Source organism: Pelecanus crispus, chromosome 11 (genome assembly GCF_030463565.1).
Source record: "Pelecanus crispus isolate bPelCri1 chromosome 11, bPelCri1.pri, whole genome shotgun sequence".
Classification (NCBI taxonomy): Eukaryota; Metazoa; Chordata; class Aves; order Pelecaniformes; family Pelecanidae; genus Pelecanus; species Pelecanus crispus.
In genome coordinates, this window is record NC_134653.1 from 6,075,697 (window position 1) to 6,092,721 (window position 17,025).

Below are 17,025 nucleotides of genomic sequence, written 5' to 3' on the forward strand. Positions count from 1 at the left end.
AATGCAAGCATTTTCCTTAGGCATTTTCTACCTTACTTGTTCCACTGTTGATTTTCATGATAAATATAATCATTTATCAGCTCTGTTTTTTCTGTACTTCAGTAAGGTTTTTAACCTCCCACATTTGCTGAAACTAAGATGTTTCACTTTCTGCTTCTGCTTCTACCAGAGGTGAGACATCTGCTGTGAAAAGCTTTGAAATAATCTTTGCTTGAGTTTGGATAGTTTTTAATTAACCAAAGCAACAGGCTTAACCTCAATTTTCTGTCTGAAAGAATAACTTAGTATTCCAGCTGAACATACATGCCTTTCCTTCTTTCTAAAACTGTCATCATAAATTTACCTGTGACTGTTATTGGATGATATTAAAAAAAAAATTAAAATAACTTTTACTGTAGCTTAAAGTTGCAGTTTAAAGTGGCCATTCCTGCTGTGAGCTTGAAGAGGTATGTGATTGTAATCAGAAGTAAATAAGAATAATATATGGGATGTCAAATTACTTTATATAAAAGTAGCTGAAAATATGGGCTAGACTCTCACAAGGACCTGTAGGCAGTCATTAATAGTATTTGCTCTTGCTTAAGAATAGGGATTTTGTGTTACTGCTGGCTAATATTTTCAGCTGATATGAGTCTGGGATAAGACTCTGGGAAAACAATGTGATCAATAAAGATGTTGAAAACAGTACAAGAACTTCTGCAAGGATTATCTCAGGCAGGTGTCAAAACAACAAGACTATCAATTCAGTGAAATCTCTAAAATAGTCAAATATACGTATATTGTCAGTACCTTATCTTGGTTATGGTATTAGCTTTCTTTCTTATCAGACAAGCCCTGGTTATCTGTAAAAATGATGTGTCTGTGTTAGTAATTTCCATGTTGGATAGAAGTTATGCCAAAAGGGTAGGTTGGATACGTGTGAGTTGTGGGGGTTGTTTTTGTTTGGTTTTGGTTTTTTTTTGTAGCCTCCCCTCCCACCCCCACCCCCCTTGAAAAGGAGCTGATGATGTCTGATTTCTAGGCTGGTCTGAGCGTCTTCAAATGTCTTGGAAGTGACCTAGCAGAATGGAACTGGCAGAGGTTCAGTAAAATTATGTCAGGGTTACTAACTCAGTCTGTTTCTTTGCATAAACATTCTTGCCTAATTTGAAAGCTAAGGAGTTAAGTTTTTTACTTGAGATCTTCCTCATAACCAGCCATCCCCTTCTGGCCCTCAGCTTAGTGAGGAGCAAGTTTCTCACGCAGCTTCTATTCATTGCCATGAGATTCAGAAAGAGAAGCTTCTGCCTGATCTTCTGGAAGTTTCATTTATTACCTTTATTTTGGCTGTCAGGACACTTTCCCAGCTTCGTGTAATCCCAGTAATTGGCCTGGAATAGTTTTTACAGTTTCTAATGATGCTCTGTTGTATGATATCTCTTTGAAAGACACAACATCTGTCTATTCAGAGTTTGTTTCCAATGAGCATCTTTGTATTTCAGTCTGTGGTTTTCAGATACTCGTTTTTTTGCTTATGATTACTTACAATTGTCCAAATGCCTTGAAAATCTTAGGATACCCATGTAGTTAGAATAAATAAGTGGTATTCTGCTGCAGTTCTGTTCTTTAGATTAGTTTGATTTACCCTCCACTCCCCAGTCCGCTTGTGAAGACTTAACTTTTCCCAGCAAATAGTTTACACTATCCTCTCTGCCCACCTGTAGATTGTCACGATGATTGTTCCAACTCGATTGACAAATGGAAACTATAGGAAAAACTATCCTAGTTATAACTCCCTAAAATAAATTAGTTTATTAATTTATTTCTCCATTTAGCTGGTTTTTTTTTCTCAAATTAAGTTCATGATGGGGTAAAAGACTTGAAATAGCTTTTGCTGCTGCTGCAGTAAAATGAAATATTACATTATTAAAATTGTTTATATTTTGTGCTCAAACTCTTAAGGGCAGTAGGTACGAAATTATATGCCACAATAATTTCCTTTCAGCATCATCATTAATATATAATTACATTAACTAAATTACATTTCAAATTGAGAAAAAACACTTGCTTCTTTAATTGTAAAGATCGTGCTGATATCTACTCTAGTACGTGAGCAGCAACAGCCATTTCTGAAAATCCTTTATGATCATTTCCAACTTCACTACTTCTGTGCTACTGCTGGTAAATATGAAAAGGTGCTTTAGAAGTTTGTGGGTTTTGGTGGTTTTGGTGTTTTTGGTTTTGGTGGTTTTTTTTTCTGTTTGATCTCTAATCTGTGTTGGAGGTTTTTTTGGGAAAAGTTAAGCAAAAAGAACTATTATCCACAGATGTCATCTTAGAGCCTTTGATAGTACAAGGCTATAATTGGTTCAGAATTTCAAACTGATTGTGAATGAATCCTTAAGGTACTTAAGGATTGCCCTCCTTAATATAGGACCTTTTGGGGTGTTTTTCATAAAAGATGGAGCAATGATGAGATAGAGTCAAAAAATAGAGAAGAGTGGGATGGAGGATACAGTGCTGTGGGCAGTGCTGCCTGACTTGGAGATGAATGCTGCTGCTGTTGGAGGAAGTCTCTGCTGCTAGAGACCAAGGATTTTCCTTGCATGGTACCAAACAATGGTTTGAAAGCATTTCAAAGACACTGGTTCTCATCGATCCGTAAGTACAATAGGTTTGTGTGCTTCCTTGATAACAAAAAAGCAAAAAGGGAAGACCGTAAGAACTGGGGTTTTTCACTTATATTGGAAAAACATAGGATGCAGACTGTTTAATAGCTTTGCAGGTACGCTCCATGTTTCTTGGGCTGTATATCAAATGGCTTATTGTTGCCTTTATAAACTCTTTCATTTTTGGCAACTGAGTTTAAGCCAAATTAAAATTCTTTTGTGTTACAGCATGATTGAAATATGTGGACCCTCTCCCCTTTTTTTTTTTTCCTGTGGGATAAGGCACAGCAATGCATGCTGCAAGAAGGAATTGATTTCATCTGTATCATACTACCAAAAAAGATTGGTTTTTTGGTTTTGTCTAAGGAGAGAGTCAAGAACAGGGCATGGCAAAGTATGCTTTGATTGTTTTGAAAATGTCAAGCATAAGTAAGAGTTTTAGAGTCAGTGCATTTTTATTCCTCATTTATGTTACAAATCATTAGCTTTTGTGCCACAAAAACTGAAGAATGGCAGCTGAGTGGAGAGCAAAGCGTGTTTTCCTCCAGCCGTACCGACTGGTCAGCCTTGTGCTGTCATGTGAAACAGCAGAGCAATTAAAGGACATCCCTGTGGGTTAGCAGCAGTACAAATTGAGCTTGTGTGTGGATATACTTGTCATTAGTAAGAGCTCAAGATAGTTTATTCTGTTTTTCTAGTTAACTCTCTGTTTCCCTTCCTACTTACGTACTTTCTCTGTGGTGGTACGTCTTTTTTCTATTTAAAGCATAGGTTAGTTTTGACTCTTAATGAAGCCTAGTCTTGACAGTACTAAAACAAATCTTTGAGAGATAGCATACAATTATTCATCCACCCCGAAAACTGAAATGATGACATGATGGTGGATCTCTTGTAATGTAGGTAGCTTGGACTTCTCACCAGTTTTTGAGAGCCAGACTGACAGTTCACGTGTCTCACCCTTGAGCCCCCTTATTGCTTTTTCCATGTGGCTGGTGTTACCTGACTTGTAAGTGTAGCACTGTAAGCTCGATGAGAGCTTGAGGATATGTTTTGATGAGAAGACAGCTGAGCCAGTTAACAGCTTCTTGTTGAAAGGGGGAATTTCAGCAAGCTGATTCAGACCTTCAGTGGCAGAAAATGAACCAAGCAAAGCCAATGACTGCCACTTCAGTGGCAGCAGGCAATTAGATTTGCTCTGCTGCTCTCACTGAATTGCACCTGGAGAAGAGAAGCCTGGAAGCCTGCAATGATGATTTGTGTGATCTGGACTCCTTTTGGAAAGGCAGCACGCTCTGGACTTGCCGTGTAAAAAGCTCTCCCATGTGCTCTAATACTTTTTAATCAAACTACAGAAAATTGCTTTTTGTTTCACCATTGAAGGCTCTAAATTGCATGTCATGTGATTCAGTATGCAATGACCTGGGTGAAGGTTTTAAAAGGGGGCAGGGGGGAAAGCTGGCTATTTTTATTTTACCTTCCAAATCAGCTGGTTTGATACTGCTATGTGTAACATTCCCTCTTCTTGAGGTCTACTACAGCCTTTCACTTGTAAGGTTACATTCAACTATGCAATGCGTGTACTCGCAAAGTTTTAGTCATTTGTTCTGTGCTTGCTGTTAGAGCAGTAGTAGGGATGAGAAAGAAGTCTAGAATGTTGAAATGCCTGCCAAATGATTCTTTTTTCTTTTTTTTTCAAAAATAAGATTAATTTTATCTTGTTGAGCTCTTAAATATATCTTTAAAGTAGAAATGAAACTTGAAAGATTAGTTGTTACAATGCTGTATCGTTAACTTTGGGAGGAAAAAACCTTTTTCATTAAAACCCAAAAAAGTCTATTGACTGGAGTCTCAGATAGTTTTCTTCCTTTTCTTTTCTCCCCTCTTCTAATTATGGCTTGATTGGATTAATTGCTAATTTTGCAGTTGCTTCAGAAGAGACATATCAATTGTCTTTAGAATTGTCAAGACACTTATAAACACTTAACATGGTTTTGTACAAATAAGTTCTGCTTCAAGTGGTTAATGGGGACATTTGCTTTGGTAAAGAGCAATTGGATTTGTTGATTCCATCTGTACACAAATATGAGGTTTCTTTTCTAAATGAAGGGAACCTCAGAAGCTGAGATTGCTTATTGCTTTCAGTCTACACTTCAGACTTCCTCTGTTCACTTTGTACATAAAATATTAAGCATGCAGTTTATTGGAGAAACAGTATAAGATATACTTTAGTTTTGCTTCTTTTATAGCTCTTAGCACCTTCATTTGAAAGAATGAAGTTAAGTGATTGCTCTTCAAAACATTTTAATCAAAGTGTTACAAAACACTAAATGTGTCCTAATTGCCCGGGAAATTTTGAGAATTTATTTCTGTGAACAATGTGTGTGGCAGATTCCTTACCATATGGTTTAGTTCATGTAGTTAGCAATAGAAAGGGAGGATGTAGGCATGAAGATATTGACAAATAGGTGTAACTACCTGGACTGGAGGTTGGAGAGGCTTTTTTGCAAGAGAAGTACTGTTATGAAACTTAACTCTCAGAACTTCTAGGCCTGGACATCAGATTTTAGTGGCAATATTTTTCTTTAGTCTGGTAAAGGGGAGCTAAGGTATGCTCCCAGCGAAGTGATGCGTATTTCGAGGGGAAAGGAGTGTTGAGCAAGTTGCAGTTTTCTGATACAAACTTGGAGTTAATGTGACCAAATTGAACTTAAGGACTCTGTGTCGCTGTATTTCGGGAAGTCTGTATGTGCTGTTGTGATTATTGTTATTTGCTGTACTTTCTGGAAGGGCAAGTCATCACGTGAGCTGAGCTGCTTTTGGACTTGCTGGTGAAGCTTAAGAAGTAAGTGGGAGTCCTGTAAACCAGAGATAGAGGAGTTACAAAGTTGTAGAGCTCAAATATACAAAAAGGATGTTTGGGGGACTCCAAACATACAGGAAGAGACGTTTACAGACATTCCACAGCATTTCTAATCACACAGAAATATTTAAAACAACTAAAATGCCTTTCCAGAAATCTTCTGTTGTTGTCATGTTATCATTTTGTGTGTGTTCTTCAGATGCTGTTTTCCTTCCTAGGAAGAAGAGTAAATTCTTGTTTAAAAGTAGAAAAGGTTGTTCTTGGGGAGAGGAGAATTTCAAAATCTTCTTGTGTTTCTTATACAAAACATAAAAACAGATAAGGAACAAAATCCAGATTTTATACTTTTAGGAGACTGCCTTAAAAACCCAAACAAACCCACCCCCCAAACTGGACTTTTTTTTTGATTGAAGAGAAAGAAGCAGTTGTGCCCTCCCTTTCTGTGCCTGATTCTCTTAACAAACACTTTAGTTTAGACTTTTGTCCTGGTCTTTGTCAGTTGATTATGCTTAAGTGTAAACCAGTCTATGGATCCACCTAAAATGCTGTGCCAAAAACCTGGGAATGTTCCATTTCAATTTAATATGACTTAGTTCAGACAACCATATCTGTGTCATCGTATATTTGTACTGAGTTAAAACTATATAGAGAAATATTAATTCTGGAAGTCTGCTGACTTCCAAAAATAAGTAATTCTGAGTAATTTAGAATTCTGAGTTATTAATTTGGTAGTTTCAAGCAGATTTAATTAAAAAAAAAAAAAAACCACCATGAAGAACTTAGTCCTCCAAACAGATAGTCCTCCAAACTAATACTAAATGCCTGTCTTCTATTTAGTTTTACTTTTGTCTTGCACTTCCATAGTTAAAATTTAGTGTCAGGTATCTAGCTACAATCAAGCCTCTTCCTTTGTTGTGAATTCTGAAACATTTTATAGAAGCAGTAAGAAGGTGACGTTCTAATAAATTATAAATTAAAAATATTCCAATTTTTACTTTAACATCTTCATACGCTTACTGAGTGTTGGTTTAATGTTACTTCAACAGCTAATTCCCTGTAGTGTGTAACTGTCATAGTTTATACTGAAAGTAATAGATCCTTAACTACGACAGTTCAACAGAGCTTTCTAGCAAATGTCTATGAAATGCCAGTTGTGTGCGTTTAAAAAAAAAAGGCATAAAAAAAGCCTCATAAGCCATTTTTGTGTTAAAAGTTAAAAAAGTGTGCCAGTGGGCACTTGACAGTCATTGAGTGACTTGGATGGTCATCCCATTAAGTTAATTTTTCACTTAATTTGAACAGTTTTAGGTTTTTATCATTCTTAAATGGCTCCTTTTCAGATTGCTCCTTTTAAATTATCTGCACTTCAAAGGAAGTCAAAGAACTTTGGTTAGCAGCAATTTTGTCCCTCTCCTGCCTTACTGTGCCACTAAGCTGTGCTGGACCAATTTGCTTGTTTAGGGCAAAAAAAGTCTTGTTTCCAAATCGGGCTTAAATTCTTCCGTTTGTTTGTCTTTTTTGATTTTTTGCTTAAATGTTGTTGCAGAAGGAAATGTGATCTCAGGGTGGGATGGTGGGACAGAGGAAGAATGTTCTAGCTTTGGCTCCTTGTGCCTTACCCAGGAGAAAGGAACTGAAGTCAGTGATGTAATCTGCACCTGCATTTTGGAAGCCACTTCTTGTCATTTGTTCTTCATGTTATCTTTGTAATTACATAGCATATGATTCAGCTTTAATAACATGCTGGTCTTGAATCATACCGTTAAGTGTGTATGTTTCATTTACAAGATTTTGCATGGCTGATTCAAACTAGGCATGGGTTTTCTCGTGGTTCCATGGGCTCCACCGCTACATGGGGAAGGAAGATGTCTGCAGGTTTGCAGGGCAAATATAGTGACAGTGCAGAAAGAAGCAGCTTCTCAGAAAGGGAGTTCTGGGCAAATATATGTAAGGGTAGACTTTCAAACTTCCCTCAAATAGCAGAGGTGATTCAGGTAGTGTTGTTAAGATACATTGTCAGACATTCTCTTAAAGCAGACTTCTTGGCTTTTTAATACTGGTTTTGATACCAACTGTTCCATAGGGAATGGATGGCGCTTTAGCAAAAATTATATACAGCTAGCCCATTAGACAAAGGCTCTCAAGGCCAGAACGTGTTAAGTGTGTGTTGGGATGCTGAAAAATTTCTTTCTTTATATGGCATTGTGGTCAGAAACTTGTGAAATGAGAGGGCTGTTTACAGCGATGAGGGCTGGTATTTGCAGTGCTTTGGGAATTGACCAGTTCTCTTCAAATTGAAAGCTCGTCTGATCTAATTTCATTGTGCAGGCAGTATCATTCCTCTGCTTGGAACTGTGTAAGTTTGGCTTTTGCCAAATTGTGTGTGATCAGGGTAGGATGTAGACCTCAGAAACAGGCTTTGAAACCTCTCAATAAAGGTATTTGGCAGTAGAGTGCATGCAAGGGGTGTCTTTGTCTCTGATTACCTGACATGATTCAGTTTTACAGAAAGTGAACTCTTCTTTAGAGGGGGTTAATACCCATTGACTTAATTTTCTGTTATATATCTATGCCTCTCCACTTTAAAAAAAGAAAAAAGTATCTAAGTATCTAATGCCAATAAAACATCCTCCAGAAAAAAGTAGAAACCTAAAGCTGCCAATTGCTGAAACTGAGATTGGAAGCCGATTGTTGATTTGAATTGCTGAACAGATGAGGATGATTGTTTTTTATTGGAAATCTGTCAGTAGCTATCATTACTACAAATCTGTGTCTTTTATAATCCCATCTCATTTTACTATTGGATTAATTTCAGTTCTCTGTCTCAGTCCTAATACATTATGGTATGAATTTCTGAGAAAATGAGAAAAAAAAAAATCAAGGCAAATATACTTTTTTGCCCATTTAAAAAAATCTGTGCAATTATTTCATTGATACAGGGACCAAACAGTAGTGTTGAGGGCTGGCACTCCACTTGGCAAGAGAGATGCCTGATACTAACTATCCTTGTGATAAATCTGCTATATTTGGTTGAATTATGAGAGGCTTAGAACTGCATTTTTCAGAGCCCTGTTGACTTGGCATTAAATTTTACAAAGATTGTCCATTTTGAAATTGGTATGTCTGCTTACAACTTCTTTTTGCCAAACACACTGAGCATGCCCGGTCCATTTCTGTTTGATGTTTTCTGGTTTTTAGCTTCTGGTGACTCTAGTAGGTGAAAGATGGTGAAGTGGAAAGGAAAACAATGCGTAATTTTTTTCCTCATCAGCACTAATACAAAGATGCCTTTATCCTTACCTTATCTCTACATTTTTCTAGTTACAAGCTACTGCAGAAAGAGAACATCTACTTCCTTAATTCATGGAAAAAAAACCTGAGTCAGAGGTCTGCTTCCTGCAGATAGAAGCTAGTGAACCCATGTGGAAATCTGATCGTAGCTTTATAGACTTCTCTTGTAGGTTTTTTGCTGGGTGCTTGGGGGTTTATTTTTGCCCCCCCCCCCCCCCGCCCCCGACATTGTGGAGCATGCAAAACCAACTGTCTTCCACTTTCTGGCATGTGATTGATACAAAAATTCGCATTATCGTTTAATTCTCCATTTATATACACCAGTAGAAAGAACCTGAGTCCTCCAACTTGGAAGACAAAGTTAGAGCAGTGTAAGATTTGAGCTCTTCAGAGCTGTGATTCCAGGTTGTTTTTCCCTTGCTCTTGGGTTATGTGGAGATGTGGCTTGCATCCAACTGGGTTGAATTAGTTCTCCAGTGTTTGCTCTGATGCCCAGCCATTAAGTATCCCTCAGTAAAGAGATGGGGAACTGCTTAAATTAAGAATCCCTTCAGGCTCAGCCACAGGAGTTTGAAGTGTGTTATCTAGTGCTGCAACACATTTGAAAACGCAGGTCCATGCTGGCTTAAAACTGACTTGTCTCTGCTACCAGAATTTGAATTTTAGATGTTTTAGTCAAGCCATCTCCATCTTGGTGTCTTGGTTTCTTCTCATAGTTTCCTTGGTCATTGAGTGTGATGTCTTTGAAGGACAGAGTTTCTTCCTGTTCTGACAGATTTCTTTGACTGATGTAATATGTGTCTCCATTGTCTGAGGAAGACCACACCCATCTGTTTTATTATATATTGGCTGTTAAGACTTACATTTAGCACAAGTGGCATTAGAGGCTTCAAAATTTTCTGCTGAGGAAGGCTACAAGTGTGCAATTCTGGAAGGAAAAAGCAGGAACCTTTGAATTCATAGAATCATAGAATGCTTTGGGTTGGAAGGGACCTTTAGAGATCATCCAGCCCAACCCCCTGCAGTGAGCAGGGACAGCTTTAACCAGAGCAGGGTGCTCACAGCCCCGTCCAACCTGGCCTGGGATGTTGCCAGGGATGGGGCCTCCACTGCCTCTCTGGGCAACCCCTTCCAGTGCTTCACCACCCTCACTGTAAAAAATTTCTTCCTTCTGTCCAGTCTAAATCTATTCTTCTTTAGTTTAAGACCATTACTTGTTGTCCTGTCACAACAGGCCTTGCTAAAAAGCTTATCCCCCTCTTTCCTATAGGCCCCCTTTAAGTACTGAAAGGCTGTACTAAGGTCTCCCTGCAGCCTTCTCTTCTCCAGGCTGAACAACCCCAACTCTCTCAGCCTGTGCTCGTAGGAGAGGGGCTCCAGCCCTCGGATCATTTTTGTGGCCTCCTCTGGACCCGCTCCAGCAGGTCCATGTCCTTCTTGTGCTGAGGGCCCCAGAGCTGGACGCAGGGCTCCAGGTGAGACCTCACCAGAGCAGAGTAGAGGGGCAGAATCCCCTCCCTCGACCTGCTGGCCACGCTGCTTTTGATGCAGCCCAGGATACGGTTGGCTTTCTGGGCTGCAAGCACTCATTGTTGGCTCATGTCCAGCTTTTCATCGTCCCCATCTTGTGGTCCATCGACTCGGGAGGGGTGAGGAGAGAGGTTGCCGGTGAAGACTGAGGCAAAGAAGTTGTTGAGTACCTCAGCCTTCTCCTTGTCTGTTGATACTAGGTCGGCATTCTTGGTCATCAGGGAGGTACGCTTTCTTTAACCTTCCTTTTCCGGTTGACATACCTGTAGAAGCCCTTCTTGTTATTCCTTATATCCCTTGCCACACTCAGCTCCAGCTGTGCCTTGGCCTTCCTGACCCCATCCCTACAGAACCGGGCAGTGTCCCTGTACTCTTCCCAGGACACCTGTCCCTGCTTCCACTGCCTGTGCAGTTCCCTCTTGCTCTTTAGTTTGATCAGCATGTCTCAACTCAGCCACGCTGGTTTCTTCCCTTCCTTGCTGGTCTCTTCCCTTCCTTGCCTCATTTCTTACACCTGGGGACTGAGAGCTTTTTGGAGATCTCTCTTTAAATAATGAGTTAAAGAGATTCAACTTAAAATGAATGATTCAACTTAAAATCTCCAAAAAGAACAGTTATCTCCTGCGGAGGCTGTTGTTGTAGGATAGTGGTTTCTGGGACTGCCAGACTAGGGTTGTCTTGATCCCACTAGCTTTAAGAATTTGTCATTGGATTTGATGGAAAAATCCACCTATTTCTGACAACTGCAGAGCTGTTGTTAGCAGGTCTGTAGAAATACTTGATCTCTTTGCCAAGAAAAGGTTATCAAAGTGGTACCTGAAGTGTTATCTAGAGCTGATGGATATTTCCCCCCCCTCCATGGCTCTGAAGTCAGCACACTGGTAATTGTGTGGGAACGCTGCTTTGAGTCACCTATGATGTAGCTGAACCTCTGTGCTTTCAGAGGTTATTCAGCAGTAGCCAGAGCTGTTGAATTGTACTGTCTACGTGTATATTTATTTCCTCCTTTTCTTACCCTCTTGGTAATGAGACTGTGATCATGTTCCACTGGGACTCCATAGCTGAGTAACAATTAGGGTAATGCTGGATGTGCTCACCTCTGTGTATTTGTGCTGAGCATTAGGATGGGCAGGAGGTTGTGAACACCTATTCTTATGTATGTTAAAAACAAAGAAGTATATATGTTCCAGTGATAAACTGTCTGTTCACCTGCATGAACGTTTATGCAGGCTGCTTGCTTTGAAGAATTTGGTCTTGCTGACTCTATGGCTTTAGAGTTTATGGGTTGAAGTGAGCAGTGGTGAGATGCTGCGACTTGGATGGTGATTACAGCATACAGCAATGGCTTTAATAAAACAGGCTTTTATCTCAGCTGGACAGGATGCAATCCTCTGTTATTCTAAGGGACTGCAGCAACTTTGGCCTGGTGAAATTGCCTTGTCTACTTTTGGTGAGACCTTTTTTATAGTTGTGTATGGAACGTAGTTTTTCAACTGACAATTTGTTAAAGGTTTCTATTTTGTTTTAATTGTGTAGGACACCTGATGATCTGTCAAAGCAAATTGTGGCCCTGCAGCAAAGGGAGCTTGTGCTGAAAGAGCAGAACTCTACCATCACGAACAGGTGAGTGATACCAATAGTAGCAAGACAGTGCTATATTAAAGCTTGTAAAAGGAAAACAAGGACTGCAAACAGAGAATGGCTCTGTAGGTTTCCTTGCTGTTCCATGGAGCCTTCTATGCTATCTTCCATTCTTTCCCATGTTGATGAGTTTTTTTGCTTGTCTAAATTATTGCAGGAAGAAAAATATGAACTGTGGGTGGATGCAGTGAAGAGTTTATCCAGCTTTATTTTATGAGCTAAAGTGTTTGCAAGGGGAAGGGAACCGCTTTCCCAGACCATTTCATCTGGAAAGGGAATGTTACAGCAAAATGTGCAAAGTAGTCATCAGGGAAAGGGAGTAAGAGCCCTGAGGGCTGTGATTTGACTACTTAGAGGACCAGTTTGTAGAGATGGTGGTGGAAAAGTATGTTTGCAGTTTTGGTGGCAAAGTACTGCTAGGCTTTGGGAGGAGCAGTCTGTTTATAGAGTGAGATGCGAATTTGAAACTAGAGGGTGTTTAAGCCTTTGCCCTGGTGTGGGAGTGACTATCTAACAGGGGAAATGAATTTGTCTGCCAGAGCTTAACTTTCCAGGCTGCATTGGTTACACACAGCATTTCTTAACACGGTTCCATAGTGTGCTAGAAAACGCTTCTCATCCTCAGTGCACATATTCTTGCTTCTCATGCTGTTTTATTTCCTCACATTAGGAACCCGTTGTGTGTTCTTGTTAAAAACAATACCTCTGTCTTTCAAAAAGGCTCTTGGACTGTTTGCATTGCCAAGGTGTTAGCCGGCTTGTCTAAGCCATAGAAGTGTGGAGAATTTCAGCCTTCGGTGTAAACATGTTGAATGTAAAGTAGTCAAATACTGGGTAATTGAGCAGCGGACAAGCACTCTTAGTTTGTCTTGGGCTGCATTTGCTAATGTGTCTCCTGAGGTATGTGGTAGATTTTTGGTTCAAGAGATGATCACGTTCTGGGCTCTGCCTTAATGATGATGGCAGGATTCAAGCTGGGTGTTAAAAGCTTCGTGTGTGTTGCTGTTGTTAACGAAACTATTTAGTCAGTTGTAAAATTGTTAGCCAAGTGTAAATTCCCATGAATGCAGATGGCCAAATTGTTTTGTGATTTTTGCTAAGAAGTTTAAAGGGGGGAAAAAAATCTCACCAATACAAAAAAAGACATTTTATATATTAAAAATAAACCAAGCAAACCTTCAAAACCACAACAGGTCAAAGAAAAGAATGGTGGTAATGTTTGAGTTACTGATGTTTTGTTTTTTTTTTTTAAGGCTGCTTCTCACAGCCTGTCAGAGAAATGCTTTTTCTAAATTTATTAATGGCCAAGGGGAATCATCTGTTGAAAAAGCAGCCTTTTGGTAGTGCCTGTTCATGTTGGATGTAATTGTGCCAATTTAGGTTAAAAATAAAAACATGATTAAGATTACTTTTTGATTACAAGTGAAATGGGCTGTAAAGCTGCTTAAATTAAAATTCTAACATTTTCTTGATGCAATGCTGCGTGTTATTTCCAAAACTGATAATTTTGGCTTTCTTCTGTCACATACCTTACTCTGTCTTAAAATGTAGGTGATAAGATACATTTTTAAAAACCTTTCATTACAGATGATTGAAAGTTCCCAGGAGAAGGTCTGGAGTCTTTGGAAATAAAACCTTGTTAAGGAAGCAAATCTAATTTTCTCTTTTCCCTGAACGACATCCAGATTTAACTGATGGTCTTCTCTTTTATGTGTTTCATAATAGTGTTCAGAATTGTCTGTGTATTACAGTAACTTAATATGTGATCATGACTCCCTCTAGTGATTGAGCCCAGCACTTATTCAGCTTTCTATTGTTTTTTTAGCTACAAGTTCTTTTGCCCTTAGTTGAAACGTGTGAAGTCTTCAGTACTGACAGTGCTATGTTTGATTTATAAAGTTGGTGGTTATGCTTGTATGGAGCAATGTGCAGTACAAAGCCAAAAGAATTTTTGCCTACCCTAAGAAGCTTTGATTAATTTTCTCCATTAAAATTAATGATTTGGTAGATGCTTAAGAAAACATCAGAAGTTGGCATCTGAATTTATTTTTTGGCAATGCAGTGGAGAATCGCACATAGTCCTGGCTTACCTGTTGCTACAGTGCAAAATTCAGTTTAGTAGAAGAGGTTTGAGTGCAGTGTTAAAAGATGGTGATATGACCCTCTTCCCTAGATGGCTGATATTGAGTCTTTGTACGGTGAATGTATGTTTGGTTGTCACTAAGCTTTTGAACACAGGCAGAAGAGTGCCTGGAAGGGTTTTTTGCAAGCTGATTATTCTTTCTCTCAGTCTTTACACTGCAGTCTTCTTATTGTTTTTTATTCCCAGTGATGGTACCTTTCCCGCGTTGTTTAGTGACTGTGATAGACACTTGCCAGCTACTATTTATCTCACAACCTGACAAATAATCCCCAGCCTCTTTTTGATAAGAGGAGATGCTTGGTAGTGAAGCAGGAGTTAATTGCTAATGTAGTGGCATATGAGCAGGACTTGACTTCAGAAAACAAACCAGGCATGGAAAAGGTATCACAAGGGAACAATTTGCTATGTAAGGTCCCATCAGTTTGTATAAAACTGGAGACAGCTCTAGCTCAACTGCTTCTCAGTGTCCCTTAGTTGGTCTAGAATGGAGGGTTATGGTATACAAACACACTGGTAACAATGTTTTCCAAATGGTGTTTAGCTTCAGTTAAACAGACTAAATTTATTTTGTCTCATTATTCCATTCTTGAACTGCTTTCCATTTATTACTGTATATTTTTTAGAGCCAGTGTTTCTGTTATTAAAAAGGCAATAGAGACTATCACACCACAAAAAGGCTATACCATTACAAATCAGCCTTTGCATTGATATTACCCCTGCTTCTGGCTTGGGGATCTGAAGCGCAATCTGTGTTTTGTGTAACCTGTGCAATTGCCAGTTCTCAAGGCCTTCCAGAGATCAAATGATGATGCATATCATAGTTGCTGTATCACTCAGATTGGATGCTTTTAGACACAGAACCACAGGACTGAATTTCCTGAACAGTGGGTTTAAACAGTGATTGTTTACATGTTTGAGTTGTGTAGACTCCCTTGGAGTTTGCTATTTTTGCTAGGGAGGAAAACCTTCCTGTGGTGCCAGCATGGGAAAAGAGGAGAGGGTCACTGTTGCACTGAACACATAAGCAGCAACTCCTCTTTGCAACTTCAGGATTGCTGAGTAATGTAGCTGAAAGTGCCATTAATAGCGCATGATGGAATCTCACTGCTGTTTTGGAGTGTGTTGCTACAAGTTGTGTAAATAGAGTAAATTATACTTTCAGCAGTAACAGCAGGGAGTATCGTGGAGCTCTGTAACTGCAGAACAAAGGTAACAATCCAAAGGTTTAAAGGCTCAAAAGAAAATTGCTTAGGGCCACTTTGATAGCACAAAGTGTAGCTGCTCTGCTGTTTAGGAAAAGGTAATGAAGGAAAGGTGTTTTATTAGTGGGTCAGTTTAAGCCTGCAGCCATCTTTAGTTTAAGCACATCTTTCCCCGCTGAGTGTGAATGCAATAGGTGTGGTATGTTGAACTGTACTTTTGCAGGAAGAGTTGATAGTTGTAGCTTGTAATATAGAGAGTTGGCCAAGCGGTTTGTAAGCTTTTGTCTTATAGCAAAATGATATAGTAGTTATGCTTTTTTTTTTTTTTTAAAGTGAGAAAAGCTGCATATTTATTTTTCGAGCATCCTATCTGCATATTTGGTGTTTCTGGAGAGATTTCCTAAAACAATCCTGGCAAAGTGTTCTAGAATTTGAAATGTAGGGGAAAACTTCCCTTCTCATCGGTGTTGTTCTCTGATGAGATAGCTAAGCATGAAGGAATGATGCTGCTTACAGTTTGATCTTTGCTTCAATTCTGAAAGACAGGCTATGAAAATGTACTTTTTTGGTTACTTGTGGTCCCTCCCAAAGTGATAATTTCTTTTCTACTTTTGCTCTTATTGTCTAAGAGTAATACTGACTTTGGACCATTGAGGTATCTTGTAGAAGGTTAGATACAAGGAAACACATAGGTAAAGTTAGTACTGAGCAGGCTGAAGGACACTGACAAATGGAAGAGGAGTAAATATTTGGTTCTGGGGCTGGGATCCTGGAGCTGATGGCTTATTCTCATCACCTAGTGTCAGAAACCCAGCCATGTGTTTTGACATATAGTTTCATATGTGAAAAGGGATACATAGAATATGTTTGAAAAAATATTTTCCTTCTCCAAATGCTTACAGAGCTCTGTTAAGAGGCATGGTTGTTTACCACCTTTATCATATAAATCACATAAGGCTGATTTACCCAAACAACCTGCTGTGTGTGTTGTTGCTTAAAAATGAAATAAAAAACTAAACTATTAAAGGCTGAGAAATGTAGATTGCAAACTGAACAGAAAATGCTTTTGAGTTGGGCAGCAGAGTTTTTTTTAATTTAAAAAAAATATGAATGAGTGATGATAAGCTCAGAACCGTCCATCTCCATAAGTGCTGTTAGCTCAGAAGTGTGTCGTAAATCTATTGCCCATCTTCTCTTTTCCTTGGATGTCCCAAGGAGTGTCAGTCACAAATATAAATAGAGCCTGTCAGGCTTCTTCCCCTAATCTTCTGGAAAGTTGGACAGAAGTTTAATTACAGTGAAAATGTCTTTTATCTGACAGAGAGAGAAGTGCTAGCTTTTTGATAGGCTTTATGAGTTATTTTGTGATCAAAAGAAGCACTTAATGTTTAATATAGGACAAGGTAAGGACTTTTTTTTCTTCTCTTGTTCATCTATATGGCACATTGCACCTTGATTTATATGTGGAGGTGTGTGTGTACCTAATACCAGACAAACATTTATTTACAGTGCTTCAGGGCAATATTAACTGCTGGCAGGTTCTGCGTTCATTTATAGAGCAATATTATGAAGAAATGACGAGTGGGTATTGCTTTTCCTTTTCTCCAGAATGGATCTTTCATGCATTTTTATACCAGAAGGTAGTTGATAGTGTCCCATGAAGTGACCAATCTACTCTCTCCAAATAAACATATTCAAATAGTAAGCTTC

General features: G+C 39.0%; 1 protein-coding gene across 1 annotated transcript in view; it reads left to right on the top strand.

Annotated features, from left to right (window-relative positions):
* MAD1L1 (mitotic arrest deficient 1 like 1) overlaps positions 1–17,025 on the top strand; it is a 383,288-nt gene that overhangs the window by 29,402 nt on the left and 336,861 nt on the right. The window contains exon 9 of the mRNA XM_075718490.1: positions 11,866–11,952. Within this exon, the coding sequence (XP_075574605.1) occupies positions 11,866–11,952 (87 nt within the window). The remainder of the gene's footprint in view (positions 1–11,865; positions 11,953–17,025) is intronic.